This window comes from Furipterus horrens, unplaced genomic scaffold (genome assembly GCF_987537825.1).
Source record: "Furipterus horrens unplaced genomic scaffold, mFurHor1.1.pri manual_scaffold_2, whole genome shotgun sequence".
Taxonomy (NCBI): domain Eukaryota; kingdom Metazoa; phylum Chordata; class Mammalia; order Chiroptera; family Furipteridae; genus Furipterus; species Furipterus horrens.
This window is the reverse complement of record NW_028327172.1, coordinates 139,328,610-139,345,168: the sequence shown is the minus strand read 5'-3', so window position 1 is coordinate 139,345,168 and position 16,559 is coordinate 139,328,610. Positions and strand designations below refer to the sequence as shown.

General features: G+C 42.9%; 1 protein-coding gene across 1 annotated transcript in view; it reads right to left on the bottom strand.

Moving 5' to 3' along the window:
* CCDC3 (coiled-coil domain containing 3) overlaps positions 1–15,639 on the bottom strand; it is a 92,499-nt gene extending 76,860 nt beyond the window's left edge. Inside the window, exons 1-2 of the mRNA XM_090268008.1 lie at positions 15,045–15,639; positions 12,558–12,732 (exon numbers count right to left, since the gene is read on the bottom strand). Of these exons, the coding sequence (XP_090124134.1) occupies positions 12,558–12,732; positions 15,045–15,418 (549 nt within the window). The 5' untranslated portion in view covers positions 15,419–15,639. The remainder of the gene's footprint in view (positions 1–12,557; positions 12,733–15,044) is intronic.
* Positions 15,640–16,559: the final 920 nt, after the last annotated feature.

Here is a 16,559-nt window from a genome sequence, read left to right as displayed (position 1 = left end):
ATTGGTTGATTCTTGTATGTGCCCTGACCGGGATCAAACCCACAACCTTGCCATATTGGGACAACACTTTAACCAATTGAGCTATCTAGCCAGGGCCCAAATGTTCTTAATGGGCATAGTAAAAAAGAAACATCAACTTCCAGTGCCAGTCATGATGAAGTAAGCTGGATGGGTATGACTCCTACTGTCTACAGTTAAAATTCTCTGCACATAATACAAAAGGCAACTACCTATGGACTCTGAAAACTAAACAATTAGAGGCAATGGGACTTCAACCAATGGGGGACGAATCGTGGAATTATGCAGCAGAATCTCCAAGACAAATCCCCCATTCCTGTCCAGAAGACCTTGCAAGAGGGCCCCAATGTATTGGAGAATATGGGAAAAGCCCCTGGTTTTCTTCCCTTTCTCTTCTCTTTTTTCCCACCTAGCCTTTCCCTAAGGCCAACCCCAGATCTGCACTGCCACAGTGGCACAGGCCAAAGGAAATAGCTAACCTGATTAATCCTAGCTATTAAAGAAACTGAATTGTTTGCATATGACATGATTCTGTATGTATTTAATAAAATCCTAAAGGCCACACACACACATACAAAACATTACAACTAATAAATCCATTTAAGTTGCAGGATACAAAATCAATATACAAAAGTCAGTTGCATTTCTTTACACCAGCAATGACCTATCTAAAAGAAAAATTTTTTAAAAATCCCACCCTGGCCAGATAGCTCAGTTGGTTAGAGCATGGTCCCGATACCACAAGGTTGCAGGTTTGATCCCCAGTCAGGGTATGTACAAGAAGAAACCAATGATGCATAAATAAGTGGAACAGCAAACCAATGTCTCTCTCAAACCAATTTTTAAAATAGAAAAAAGAAAACAATCCCATTTATGATAGCATCAAAATGAATGAAATATTTAGTAGTAAATTTAACCAAGAAAGTAAAATATCTGTGCACTGAAAACTTTAAAACATAATGAAAGAAATGTTAGAAGATACAAATAAATAAAAATATATCCCAAGTTCATGGATTGGAAAAACTAATATTGTTAAAATGTTTGTTTTCTAGATTGCTAAAATCTAAAACAATCTAGAGATTCAATGCAATCCCTATCAAAATCTAATGGCATTTCTCACAGAAATTTTAAAAACAACTAAATTTCATATGGAACTACTTAAAAAAAGGGAACAACCCTGAATAGCCAAAGGAATCTTCAGAAAGAATAACAGAGTTGGAGGCATCATGCTTCCTGATTTCAAACTATATTACAAAGCTACAATAATCAAAACAGTATGGTATTGGCATAAAAACAGACACATAGATCAATGGAATAGAATTGAAAATCCAGAATTAAACCCACACATATGTAGCCAGTTAATTTGTAACAAAGTAGCCAAGAATATACAATCAGTGAGAAACAGCCTCTTCAATAAATGGGGGGAAACTAAATAGCCACATGCAAAAGAGTGAAACAGGGCCATTATCTTATACCATACACAAAAAAATCAACTCAAAATAGATTGGAGACTTGAATGTAAGACCTGAAACCATAAAACTTCTAGAAGAAAACATAAGCAGTGAGCTCCTTGACATGGTCTTATCAATGATTTTTTTGGATTTGACATCAAATGCAAGGACAATAAAAGCAAAAGTGAACCAAGTGGCTACATCAAACAAAAAATGCCTCTGTGCAGCAAAGGAAACCATTAACAAAATGAAAAGTCAACCTACAAAATGGGAAAATATATTTGCAAATCATATATCTGGTAATGGTTTAATATCCAAAATATAGAAGGAATTCATACAACTCAATAGGAAAGAAAGAAAGAATAATCCAATTTAAAAATGGGCAGAAGATCTGAAGACATACAGATCGCCAACTAATCATCAAGGAAATGCAAACCAAAATCACAATGAAATATCACCTCACACCTGTGAGGATGGCTATTATCCAAAAAAGAAAACATATCATGTGTTGGCAAGGATGTGGAAAAGAGGGAACACTTGTGCACTGTTAGTGAAACTGGCAATTGGTGCAGCCACGATGGAAAACACCATGGAGATTCTGCAAAAATTAAAAAAGGTAATACCATAATAGCTAGTGGTCCCTCTTTTGGGTATATACCAAAAAAAGAAAAAGAAAAAAGAAATAAGTAGGTGAAGGGGAAGGGACATCTTCCCTCCCATGTTCATTACACATTTTTCACAATAGCCAAGATATGGAAACAACTTGTTTCTTTTAACAGATGAATGGATAAAGAAATTGTGATATAGAAACACAATGAAATATTATTTAGTCTTAAAAAAGAAGGAGGTTCTGTCATTTGGGACAACATGAATGGAACTTGGGAGCATTATGCTAAGTGAAATAGAGAACCAAGACAAACACTAACTATATGATCCCACTTATATGTGGAATTTTTTTTAATGAGATACCACCACACACCCATTATATTACCCACTTTTTTTTTCTTCCCTAACACCAAATACTGATGGGGATGCAGAATTGGAGTTCTCATACATTGCTAATACAAATGCAGAATGATAGAGCCATTCTTAAAACAGTTTTTCGGTTTCTTATAAAATTAAACATACATTTACCTATGATTCAGCAAACCTATCCTAGGTGTTTACCCAAGAGAAACTGAAATTCATGTTTGGGCATAAACCTGTACATGTATAGAAGCTCCAGTAGCCTAACACTAGAAACAACCTAACTATCTCTGATCTGGTAAATAGATCAATAAAACTGTGGTTCATCCCTAAAATGGGATACTTCTCAGCAATTAAAAAGGAGTGAACTATTGGCACACACAACATGGACAGATCTCCAGTGCATTCTGCTAAATTAAAAAAAAAAAAAAAGCCAAACTAAAAAATGCAACCTACTGTAGGATTCTGTTCACATGAGTTTGGAAAGTGCAAAACTGGTGGTGGAGAACAAACCAGTGTTCCCAGGAGCGGAGGCTGGGTTAGGGTCTGACTATAAGGGGGGGCACATGGGAGGTTTTCTGTGATGGAAGTGTTCTGTATCGCGGTTGTAGTTGTGATTATACAACCACGTGCATTTGTCAAAAGTCATAACTGTTCATGAAAAAGTGAATTTACGGTTATGTGGATTTTAAATATTTGGAAAATAAGCCAGGGAGAGACAGGGAGAAGAGGGGGAGGAGAGGGGTTGAGGGAGGAGAGATGGGTAAAGAGAGGGAAGAAGAGGAAGTGGAGAGAAGCCTATGATTTTATTTCCTAAATCTCTCCCAAATTTATTTACTCTATTCCCCCCACCTCCACTGTAGTCCAGCATTGATCTGATAGCTTTATACCAACCACTACCCGTTCTCACCACATTACTTGGGAGAGAGAGGGGGAAAGGGGAGGAAGGTGGGGACAAAGAAGATCCCTGCTTAGGCCTCAGAGCCCTTTGGATGAGAGACATTATTGATTTCACAAATGTGTGAGACACCATAAAAATGCACCAAATATACGAGAGTCAACAAAACAGATATCCCTGCCCTTGGGTAGTTTCATCTACTTGGGTAGACTGTGTCTGAAGAGTGAGAAAACAGGGACCAAGGTGGTTTGACTAGGATGGTGCCATCTAAATATAACAAAACTCCTCTGTCGCCGGCTCTGCCCCTTCACCACTGCCTTCTATGTATTATCACAGCACCCACGGCCAAGCTTCATGAGAGAGTCGTCCACCTCACTTGCTCCACATCCTCTTGTCCTTGCACACTCCACTAACCCTCACAATCTAGATTCTCCTCCCGTACACGGTGGAACCTGTCCTCAATTAGGCCACCAACGTGCAGTGGTTTTTAGTCCTCATCTTCCTTGAGTTCAACAGCTTCGGGCTCTGTCAATCATTCATCCTACTGGAAACATGCTGTGCCCCAGACCCTTCTAGTTTTCTTCTAACTCTGACAGCTCCTCCTCCACCAACAATAGCATCCCACAGGCTCAGTCCAATCCTAGGGCCTCTGCTCCTCTTTACGTCCTCTCCCTTGGGCCTCATTCAGATGCAGTTTCAACTGACATCAAATTGTTGTTCAGTCCCAAAGGTATATCTTCCATTCAGCGCCCTTCTCAAAGCTCCAAACTTGTAGCTCCAACCACCTCAACTCAATACACCCAACACTAGATTCATGAATTCCCCTACCAAACCCATTCCCATGTCTCAGTGTTGGTCCTGGCACGCAGTTTACATGCCAGAAGCATAGGAATTGTCTTTAGCCACCACCCACCTCCTTTACCACCCAAATCCAAACTATCATTAATACCTACTGATTTGACTTCCTAAATATCTCTCTGGTTTGCCTATTGTACTCCATCCCCACTGCCTCCACTGCAGTTCAGCATCTATCTGGTAGCTTTATAACAGCCAATACCTGTTCTCACCACATCAGTTGGATCCCCTCCAAACCACTTGGTGTTTTCAAACTGTAAATTGATTCTATCACTCTTTGCTTTCAAAACATAAAAGGGTTCCCATTACTGTTAGGACAAAGCCCAAATCCTCACCAGGATCTATCAGTCCCTGCATGACCTGGTCCTAACTAATTGCTCTTTCCTCATCCTTCTCACTCATTCCCTTTGCTCCAGTCATAAGGGCTTCCTTTCATTTCCTCAAATGAACCATGTACCCTGCTACCTACCACAGGGCCCTTGCACATACTGTCCTTCTCTAGATTGCGCTCATTTCCCCTGATGCCTCTTCATCCAGCATATCTTAGCTCTAGTATAAATGCAACAGAGAAGGCTTTATTTATCTCTAAGTCTAGGTCACACTTCCTGATTATTTCCTTTCCTTCCCTTGGAACATTTATTTCCGTTTGAAATTATAAAGTCACTAAATGTAATATTTTGATTATGTCAACCAACAACACTAGGACTATAAGCTTTACGGATTAGAGAGTTTGTATTTTGTGCGATGTTTTTAAATTATATTTTATTAATTATGCTATTACAGTTGTACTGATTTTCCCCCTTTGTCCCCTCTCCACGCAGCATCCCTTACTCCCTCAGGCAATCCCCCTATCATTGTTCATGTCCATAGGACATGCATATAAGTTATTTGGCTACTCCATTTTCTATACTGTACTTCACGTCCCCACGGCTATTCTGTAACTACCCATTTGTACTTCTTAATCCCCTTACCTCTTCATCCATTCCCCCACACCTCCCCCCATCTGGCAACCACCAAAATGCTTTCTATATCCATGATTCAATCTCTGTTCTTCTTGTTTTCTGAGTTTGTTTTTAGATTCAATTGTTGATAGATTTATATTTATTGCATTTTATTGTTCATAATTTTCATCATGTTTTTCTTAAATAAATCCCTTAAATATTTCATATAATAATGATTTGGTGATAATGAACTCCTTTAGTTTTTTCTCATCTGGGAAGCTTTTTATCTGCCCTCAGATTCTAAATGATAGTTTTTCTGGGGACAGCAGTCCTGGTTGTAGATCCCTGGTTCTCTTGACTTTGAATATTTCTTGCAAATCCCTTCTAGCTTGCAAAGTTTGAGAATTAGCTGACAATCTTAAGGGAACTCCCCTGTAGGTAACTAATTTCATTTCTCTTGCTGCTTTTAAGATTCTTTTTCTTTAACCTTTGGCATTTTAATGATGATGTGTCTTGGAGTGTCCTCTTTGAATCCATCTTGTTTGGAACTCTCTGTGCTTCCTGGACTTGCATGTCTATTTTCTTCACCAAATTAGGGAAGTTTTCTTTCATTATTTTTTCAAGTAGATTTCGAATTTCTTGCTCTTTCTTTTCTCCTGCTGGCACTCCTATGATGTGAATGTTGAATCTCTTGAAGTTGTCCCAGAGGCTGCTTATACTATCCTCGTTTTTTTGGATTCTTTTTTCTTCCTCTTTTTCTGATTGGTCGTTTTGTTCTTCCTTATGTTCCATATCATTTATTTGATTCTTTGCTTCATCTACTCTACTGTTATTTCTCTGTAAATTGTTCTTTATTTCAATGAGTGTATCCTTTGTGTCTGACTGGATCTTTTTATGCTGTTGAAGTCATCATTAAGCATCACTGGGCATCCTTATAACCAATGTTTTCAACTCTGCATCTGATAGATTGTTTATCTCCATTTTGTTTAGCTCTTTTTCTGGAGTTTTGATCTATTCTTTCATTTGAGGCAAGTTTCTTTGTGTCCTCATTTTGGCAACCTCCCTGTGTTTGTTTCTATGTATTAGGTAGAGCTACTATGACTCCCTGCCTTGGTAGTGTGGCCTAACGTAGTAGGTGTCCTGTAGGGTCCAGTGGCACAACCTCCTCTATCACCCAACCTGGGTACTCAAGGTGCACCCATTGTGTGGGCTGAGTACACCCTCCTCTTGTAGTTGAGACTTGGTTGCTGTTGGCAGGTCAATGGGAGTAATTTACTCTGGCCAGTCAGCTGCAAGGATTGGCTGTGACCTCTGACCACCAACCTCCGCCCTCCATGGAGGATCAGCTGTGCATGGGGCAGGGTGGTGATCCTTTGATGTGATCTGTAGCTGTCCACTGGTTGTGCAGGTCCTGGGATTTCCTAGGTGGTGCTGACCAAGGTCAGCTCCCACCTGTGTTTTGCCTGGGGCCACCTTTCCTGAGCTATAATGCAATCTGAGATGGCTGCTACTTGTGCTGGGTTTGGAGATTCCCAGGCAAAGCCAAGCCGTGAATCTAGGCTGGTTGCTGCCTGGGTCTCACTGTTGCTTGCTTGATAGGATTTAGGAAGTTGTGAAGCATGAGCCAAAACCAGCCATTCATATGAAAATCAGCTTGGGTGGGCCTGTAAATTGAGTGGGGCAGAGTCTCTGGGGATCTCCAAGGTGGGTCAAACAGTGCTAGCTAGGGTGATGGAATTTCAGGTATGCCACCAGCTTGCCAGCTCTGTGGGGGGAGGGTTTAGAAAAGGGACAATGGCCTCTGTTTGCCCTGATGCCAGACACTTCAGTTTCTCCCTGTATGCCACTGGTGCTTTTAAGCTGCTACCCCAGGGCTGGAGTTCAAAGGAAGTAAGTCTGAGCAGGTGAGTCAGTGTGTGGGTTTTTTAAGAGGCATTGCTTGGGGCTCCAGAAGTTTCTTCCACCAACTCAATCCCCACTGGTTTCCAAACAGAAGTTTTAGAGACTTATCATCCTGGCCCTGGAACCCTGGGCCAGGGGGCCTGGTATTCATTGCTCCCGAGATATCCTTCCTGAGTTTTTATCCACCACATGTGGATCAGGGACCAGCCCATTCACATCTGTGCCCTTCCTAATAGTCCAGATGGATGTGGTTTCTTTAATTCCATAGTTGTCAGACTTCCATTCAAGTCAATTTCTGATTGTTCTGAGTGATGGTTGTTCTATATTTTAGTTGTAATGTGGATGTGGTTGTGCAAAGAGGCGAGCCATGTCTGCCTACACTTCCAGCTTGACTGGAAGATTTTTGCACAACATTTAAACTCTAGTGTCTGTCCCAGTAGCTGCCTCACGGTGGGTACTCCATAAGTGTTTGCTAAAGACTAAAACCCAACAATCCCACAAAATCAGGTATGTATAATATTATATATGTCCACACTCTTTGTAACAGCAATGTATTGGAGACAACCTAACTCCCTATCAATAGGGGACTTGATTTAACATACTGTGACACATTCATATGATGGAATACTATGCTACTATTTAAAACAACTTTGTATGCATTGATATGGGAAGATCAAGATATCCTCATGAATAAAACAAGGTGATCAAAGTATGCATAGTACACAGCAGTGTACTTTGACTTGTGTCAAAGATGGCAAACAATACACGTTTGCATTCTTTGTTGGATGAAAATGCTCATTGAATGTTTATAAGAATCTAATAACAGCAGATACTTGTTTGGAGGGTGGGTGATAACTGGTTAGATGGGTGTCAGTGGGAGAGAAACTCTACTGCCTACCATTTCATACTTCTAGATTTGGGAACCCATATGAGAATGTGTTTATAATTCAGCAAATGAGTTTTTAAGTGTCCCCTGCATGGAATCCCATAAATTCTGCTGAACAAATGAAAGTACGCGTGGTGGCCTGCCTGCTACCCGCCCCCATCTGCAACACACGGCCCCATCACCACACTGCCACCGCTCTGCCAACACACGGCCCTATCGCCACACTGCCACCGCTCTGCCAACACACGGCCCCATCGCCACGCTGCCACCGCTCCGCCAACACACGGCCCCATCGCCACGCTGCCACCGCTCCGCCAACACACGGCCCCATCGCCACGCTGCCACCGCTCCGCCAACACACGGCCCCATCGCCACGCTGCCACCGCTCCGCCAACACAAGGCCCCATCGCCACGCTGCCACCGCTCCGCCAACACAAGGCCCCATCGCCACGCTGCCACCGCTCCGCCAACACACGGCCCCATCGCCACACTGCCACCACCCCACTGCTCCCCTGGGAAGTAGCAGGAAGTTTTCTAAATTTTAAAAATGCCATTTTTAAAATCATACTTTAAAATGATCAATTTATAGCAATAAGCCCTTGCATCGCCCTTCACAGTTTGTACAGTATAAATACTTTCCGATATGCTCTAATTAGCTAGGTCCTTACAACAACCTTAGTTTATATTGGGTTTGGCAAAAAGTCATTATATTTTTTCTGTAAAATAAGACACATTTTTCATTTTCACCAATAACTATTGATTTGGATGTTTTGAGTAGGTTGGCTACCTCCCACTATTGGCTCCTAGTGGGCAGAGGCCAGGGGTGCTGCTAAACATCTTCCAATGCGTAAGACAGGCCCACAGCAAAGAATTATTTGGTCAAAATGTCAATAGTACCGAGAAACTTGGCAAACCACTTTTGACATGTTCCATCAGTCATAGTACCTTTTCTATACACTGCACAAATCTTCCTTTGCATTTCAGTTGCATGTTTACATTTCTTGAAATAGTAAAGCATAATATGCCAAAAATGTTTTTCTCTTCCATCTCACAATACAATCTAACAAAATTGTTTCAAATGAAGTTAAAGACAACTAAGCACTTCTAGAGCCATCATACAGAAAAAACATAACAGACGTTTTGGCCAACACAATATATTATAGCCCCATTTTATATGTGAGAAAATTGACATTGTGAGAAATTAAAGAGCCCTTCCCAAACTCATTCCTATGGAAATGGCGGAGTCGATCTAGATCTTCTGATTAAATTTATATTCCTTCTAATGCAGCTTGAAGAACTCCCCCATCCTTCCCAACTCTTTCTGAAAGAGATGGCAGAGGACTTTCACAAATCTTATCTCAATCCCATGACATGCTGTGACAGACCTATACAAGTATGGGTCAGTCTGGGTCTTAGTCCTAGGGGACAGTACTTGGAGAGAAAGGAAAATATCCAACTTCTGTTTTGACAGCTATACTCACCCAGCAGAATAGAAAAAAAAGAAAGAAAAATGTCTTTGGCTGTTGTGAAGAGAATTCTGCCAGTAAGTCTGCTGGATATTCCAACTTGCCAAAGACACCCCCCAAGGTCCCATTAACACCATGACACTGAACCCGAGCAGCACTGAATGCTCAGTAACACTGCTGACTCCCTGGCAACTTTTGAAAGATTGTGTTTCTAGTTACTGAGGCATGAGTGGGACATCTGAGCTGGAACTAGAGATGGAATCCTCTAACCCCGCTCCATGGTTTGTCAGAGTTTTCTGAACACTTGTTCTATATTTTATTCCCAAACATGGACTGTGCTGCTGAGGATTGAGGGGAATGAGGCCTCGGGTGTACATCACCCACGTTTCCCTACATGCGATTTTCCTCCTCTTCCATTTCTCAGCCTCTGGATTGACTCCAGAGTCCCAGATTCACTGATCCTCCAACCAGAGAAAGTGAGAGATGTCAGTGAAGAGACTGAAAGATGCCTTTCACAAATCCCATCCAGATGACTGTCCGGCTGACTGGGAGCTGAGAGCAACAGCTCGGGCAGTAGAAAGCCCAAGGACTCACCAGTCTTGTGATCTAAGAGCAGCTCATGTACAAAAGAAAGGCGTGTACTGTGCAATGTCCAGGGCCATTGTAATGGGCTCAGAACATGTGAAGGATTCCTGTGTTCTTATTTTCAAAAGTATCCTCAGACCTACTCCTACTGAAATAAAGATGTGTCCTGAACAGCTCTTTGGACTCGTTCCTAGACTAAGGACCTCCACAGTAAAACTATAGACTGCTTCTGACAGAACATGAGATAGTCATCCTGGGTAGGATAGACAATGTGATGCTCACCTTCACACAGGAAAGGCATAAAAATTTTAGCTTTGCTTTTTTTAAAGAAAAGCACAAGTAATTGTCAATAATTCTTCACCCACCTCTGAGATCATTAGTTCACAACTACTTGAATCTCTTCAGGTACATACAAATTTCTCAAGGAGTATCATAAAGTACAAATCTTAATATTGAGAAAAAAAGGCAATTTAATTTTAAAATTAAATTCTTAACTATCTAGCTAATTTAACTTAACTCTGATGTGCTACCTTTCAAAGTGGGCAGGGATAAAAATGGAAGGGGTTCCAAAGGTATTGAAAAGTGCAAGGTACATCAGATCTAACTTCTAAACTCAGTCACACAGGAGCTCAGCAATCTGGAACTTTCCTCCCGCAAAGCTTCTGATTCTTCCTCAGAGTCAGGCAGCATCCCCTCCCTTTGTTGTCTAAGTGGCCAAGGTGATTAGAGGGAAATGAAAAGGACTTCTCCCCAAGATCAACATCTGACCACCAGAAATAGGGCTGCCTGCACATTGAAACAATTCTCCATGGTCCTATTGTTCTGTTTTTTCCAAATGATGGAAAAGCTAATTCCAGGAAATGTTAATAGCTTCATTATGTGATCAGAGGACTAATAAGTTATGTAGCCAAAGAGTTTGGAGCTAAGCTACTAAGATATTTTTGGAATATTATCTGATCTCTTAATACAAATGTGTTGTTATCAAGGCTCTAGGAGTATAAGCAAAGTTCCTACAAAATGGAGAACCAAACTGCCGTGCCTAAAAGGATTTCAGCTGTAATGTGGTAGGACATGACTCAGGCTTGGGATACTCAGGCTTACACTTGGTGGTGCCAGGTCAAAATGGAGTGAGTGCCGGTACAGATTATGAAGAGTAAGAAGCAGGTGCTTGGGACCATGTTTGGGAGAAAAATAGGACAAGTGTTCAGAAAACTCTGACAACATGGAGGAGGGCTAGAGGATTCTAGACTGCTGTTAATAAAGTAGGTCTAAGGAAGGAACCTCTTCATAATATCCAGGAAGTAAAAATGAACAGTTTTCCTTAGCTGGGTGTACCTGCCATCACGCTAACAGTTTCTGTGCAGGAGTAGGAAGAAGGCCTCCATGTGCCAGGGAACCCTGGGCAAAAGATATGGAAGTTTGGAAGAACAAGGCAGCTATCCTAGGCCAACCCACCAGATGAGAGAAAAGCACTTCATCCAAACCCATTCCATGAGGGTGGAAGGACAGAGGCCCCCAAATACATGCAACGGTCCATTCACCCCTAAAACAGTTCCTGTTCCATGGGATCCCCACATCCCCACAGCAGAACTCTCTCCAGCAGTCTGTCACATTGCCTTAAAAAGTCTCAGACAAGTGCCTGGCCTGATTCCACAATCATCCCACCTCCACTGTGGCAATGTCATTGCTTTGGGACAGTAACAATCCTCAAAATTTCCCCTCCTATACCTCCATCCCCAAATCATCCTGACCCTTATACACCACAACCACCTTGGCCACCCTGTACCTCCATGTCTAAACAACTATAGTTTACAGTCATAGACTGTGCTAACTATGATAATTATTTCATTTCATTTCCTTAAGGACATTTTCTTTCCTCTTAGAAAATTTCTTAGAGTCTGACACCATCAATAACACATCCGAACAGCAATGATAATGATGATAGTCACAAAGGCTCACCCGTGTAGAGTGCTTCCTCTGTCAAACACTATGCTAAGGGCTTTACATGTTTATACATTTCACACAGTAAAATCATACGGTATCAGCTCTGTGATGCAGATGCTTCTGTTGACTCCATTTTACAGAAGGAACAACTGAGGTACAGTGTGCCAACCTTCCTCCCATCTTGTTCCCTCACTTTGTGAGGAACCCCATGCCAAATGGTAAAGCTTCAGAAATCTGAAGTTTATGGGCAATGTTTTCTAATTGCTGACAGGGAGAGAAAAGGGAGGGTAATACGCTTTGGTCTGAGCTTTTAAAGAGTATTCTTGACTCCTTTGGTCACAAAACTCATACAAGCCCTGACCAGTGTGGCTCAGTTGGTTGGGAATCATCCCACAAATCAAAAGGTTACCAGTTTGATTCCCAATCAGGGCACATGCTGGGTTGTGGGTTCAGTCCCTAGTCGGGGGCACATATGAGAGGCAACCATCAATGTTTCTCTCTTGCATCAATATTTCTCTTCCCCTCTTTCTCCCTCTCTTCGCCTCTTTCTAAAAATAAATAAATAAAATCTTTTTTAAAAAAATCTCATACAAGATGCGGCTATTCTATCATGTTGCTGCTGCACAGGGTACAGCCAGTTCTTACCCTATTATCTTCCTGGATCTCCCAGTCACTGGAGAAAGTGGCCAATTGCTGTCCTTGGGAACAGTTCGAAAACTGGAAAAGGCTGGAAAACATCCTTCTGTTCTCATGAGTGTCTGGAAAGATGGCATCTTGGAAATTGACTCCATGAGGCAAGAGGTTATAATTATCATCCATCCTAGTGGAAAAGAGGGGGGAAAAAAGCAGATGTAGACAGGACACCTATGGGGTGTACCAGCTTTAATCAAGAGTCAGAGAAGATTGAGACAGTCTTGCTAATTACACAATGTCTCACATGACTCTCATCAGAAGAGTTACTGTTTCTAATTATTTCTCTGCCTTGGGTACATGCATCTATTCTTAAGGTTTTCAAAAAGATAACTTTGGGTAAAGCAGGGGGGAAAGTGCTTGCTTGCATGTATATTTGCCTATTTGCATATCTCCCAAGAGGCCTTCCTTCTCATAGAGGGTATGCCTTGTTTCTTGGTGAAAGGAAGGCCAATTGAAATGACCTGAGTTCTAATCCTACCCTATTTATCTTCTGTCTGACATGAAACAAATTTTTCAAATTCTAAACTTTAGGATTTCAATCTGTAAAAACAGGATGATAAGAGCACCTACTTCTTGGTGGCAGTGTGAGGATTGCATTAGAAAATGTAAGTAAATAAAGTACTTGAGCTGAAGTGAGTGCAGTACAAATGTTAGTTAACATTTTTATAGAGCCTAGTGTAAATAGCCTTCTGGAAAGAAAATCATGAAAAGGAAACGGAGAGACTCACCAGTGAGTCTCCACTGCCCCTTCCCCCTGTAACACTGACCAGAATCTGTCTCAGTGGGTCCCCAAATAACAGAGGAGGAATGATTTGTATGCAGCTGTTAACACACTTCAGGGCAACACAGCCCTGTGAAATGGAAATCTATCAGGCTACTGTTTGTCTCTGTCCTGACTCTTTGTAAATATGTCAGAGCAAAAGATGAAAGACTTGGCTGACCACCACAGAGCCAGTGGACAAAACTGTATTTCATTATAAAGCCGGGGGTAGGGAGTTTGAGGGGACAATGTCTACTCAAGCACTCCAGCTCTTTTGGCTTTGGAAAATAAAATTTTATTTTTGTACAGTTTTATAGCTGGGTTCTCGGTGTTTTTCTAAAGTAAAAACAGGAAAAAGCTAAGTGAAGTTTCTCTGTATAAGAAAGGTGCAGTCTCAGGCCTCGCTGACTTTATTTAGAAACTATGCTTCCCAAGGAATGAAAAAAAAAATTCAACTGAACCTAGCTGAACCACTCAAGCTAACATGAAGCACGCCTCATGTATTCTAAACTTAGATATTCTGGCTTCAGTATGGAAAACATGTGTTGCCATGGGCTTATGGATGCCCTCTGTGGGACTTCCTGGTTCCCTTCTCAGAGAAATGTGAAATCCCAGGAGCTCAAAGTGAATCTGCAGACCCAGGTCACACTCGTTCAAAGATCCTTATTGCTACACACTGGGCAGACTGGAACCAGTACCAATCACATCTTTGGTTAGTTCACTATCTGGATATAGATGTTAGATTCCATTTTGATGTTTCTCTCAGTTGCTCTGTATCACTATCCTATTTCAGTTGGAAACAATCAATGCATTTAGGGTTTCATCTGCTGCTGTTTCAGACTTTAGTGGAGCCACTGACTGAACTCATGCACATGCATTCCATTGTGACCACAGGCCAACGTTCAGGGCACATCACAAGGTTCCAGCAGTCTCTGATCAGAGAGAACCTCCTGTCTGACTCACCTCTATCCTCTTGGAAGCACTGTGACTCAGGGTCTTACAGCGAGAAGCCCACCCCACTAAACCTTGGCTATTTTGAACAGCTTGGCATTGAAGTCTGTTGGCAGCTGATATGAGACTGATATCAACAGATAGGAGTGAAACAAGAGGACAGCTGGGTTGCATTCCACACCATTCACATCCAGGAATTCAAGCAGGTGGGGAGAAGTGAGTGTGACTATTCCTGCATCTAACCTGCCCCAGGTGTTTGCATGAGTTAAGGTGTTTTAGTCTCAACCAACGTTGCTTTTCACATCACTATGGTGAGAAATGATGTTCTTGAGGTCAGTAACTTGTGCAAAATCAGGAGAGCAGAACCAGAATTCCAACAACAGTCTGACTTCAAAGGTTTTTCTTTTCTCTTTTTTTCTCTCACCAGCCCAAGCTACTCCCACTGAATCCGGTAAAAAAAAAAAAAAAAAAAAAAAAGTTGACTCAAATGAAGTATTGGAAACCACCTTGAGCAATTGCCTGAAACTCTTCTTTGCATGAAGCCCAGAAATCATTCCCGTATTTTTTTTTTCTTAACCCTTCTTAGCCAGAGATACCTGGGATCTTGCAGAGAGGTATAGGTTAAAAAGTAAGAGGAGGACCCCAAGGCATATTCTCCTGTGGCACGGACAGGATTTGAGAGGTCATGCAGATAGGCAGAGATGGCGGCGTGGGCGCGCTGGGCTCACCTGAGAAAGAAGAAGTAGGAGTAGTCCTGGACCACGGTGTGGGAGTGGCACGAGAAGTAGCCCAGGCCGGTGAGGTTGAGCCTGGAGCCGGCGGGGACCTCGAGCATGCTGCCCCACGCCTGGTCACAGAGCATCTCGATCTCGGCGGAGTAGAAAAGCCCCGCCTCGCCAGCCTCATATTGCCAGGGCAGGTAGTTGTAGAGGCCCTGCACCTCCTGGTGCAGCGCCAGCACCTTGGCGTACACGATGATCTCGGCCAGCTCGGCACGACAGCTCTCGCTCAGTGGTCTCCACTCGGACGGCAACTGGCAGCTGCGGGTGGGTCCGAGCTGGCCGGCCAGGCAGAGTGCCGCGAGCAGCAGCGGGCGCAGCATGCCGGCGGCGGGAGCGGGCTGCGGGGCAGCCCTGATCGGCGCTGCGCCCCGGGCGCACTAGCCTGGGCGCATGGCCGGGCCTCTCGGGGCCCGCAGGGCGGAGTGGGGGCCCGCGGCAGGGGGGCGCAGGAGGCGTGGGGTAGCTCGGAGAGCCCGCCGCGGCGCAGGAAGGGCAGTCCTAGCCGCTGGGCCCTGCGCGCCGCTCCGGGAGCTCGGCACACCGCTTTTCTCGCCTCCAGGCTCAACATGCCCGGCCCTCGCCCAAGACACTTTAATAGGGTCGTGGGGCGGGCCGACCACCGCCTCCTGCCCTACCCCCCGCGACGGGGGCGTGGACGGCGGCGGGAGAGGGCGGGGAGGCGGCTAGCCAAGAGTGGGACAGAATCCCGGGACGCGCGGGAAGCTGGGGAGCCACAGGGGCTGCCGCTCTGCGCCTGGCGTAGTGTTTAGGGCAAGGCGGAGTGCCCGGAGGTCACTACTGAGAGCGGCCACCCAGCCCTCTTCCTGGTCGCCGCTGAGGCGCTGGGGCAGAGCTTTCCAAGTGTAAAGTGTATCTCAAACGGGTTGCATCCTTAAAATAATTGCTGCTCATTTTTTGCACGATTACTCAGCGTGCATTTTCAATGTAGTTCATTTAGAGGCAAAATACATGGAAATCAAATCTGACTTTACCTTCACAGAGGTTAACTAGGAAAGTGAGCTAATAAACTTTTTGGATCTCTCTCTCATTATTTAATCATGATCTTATAAAAGATTGGAAAAGCCATTTTGCCTTGATTTTCCTAAAGGTACACGGTTTACAGAATTCCTACGTCCAGATTCTAAACACCTTACACCTGAGAAATAAATTCTGAGGTCAATTCCAAACAGCTTTTCACCAGTCAATGCATGAATCTGAGGAGACCCAGACTCTGACGGTTCTATCATTATCTTTGAACTTAACTGTCCCTTTTATTATAGCTCTAAATTGCCTTAATTTTTCCTAATGCAATAAAAAGAAGAACAAGATGCTTGTTATTTATAAAGATATTTATAATATTTTTGTATATCATGCACATAGTATGCATATACAATGTCTTGTACATATATCATGCATATTTATTTATAATAAATTTATAAGGAAAATTTCCTTAAAATGGAA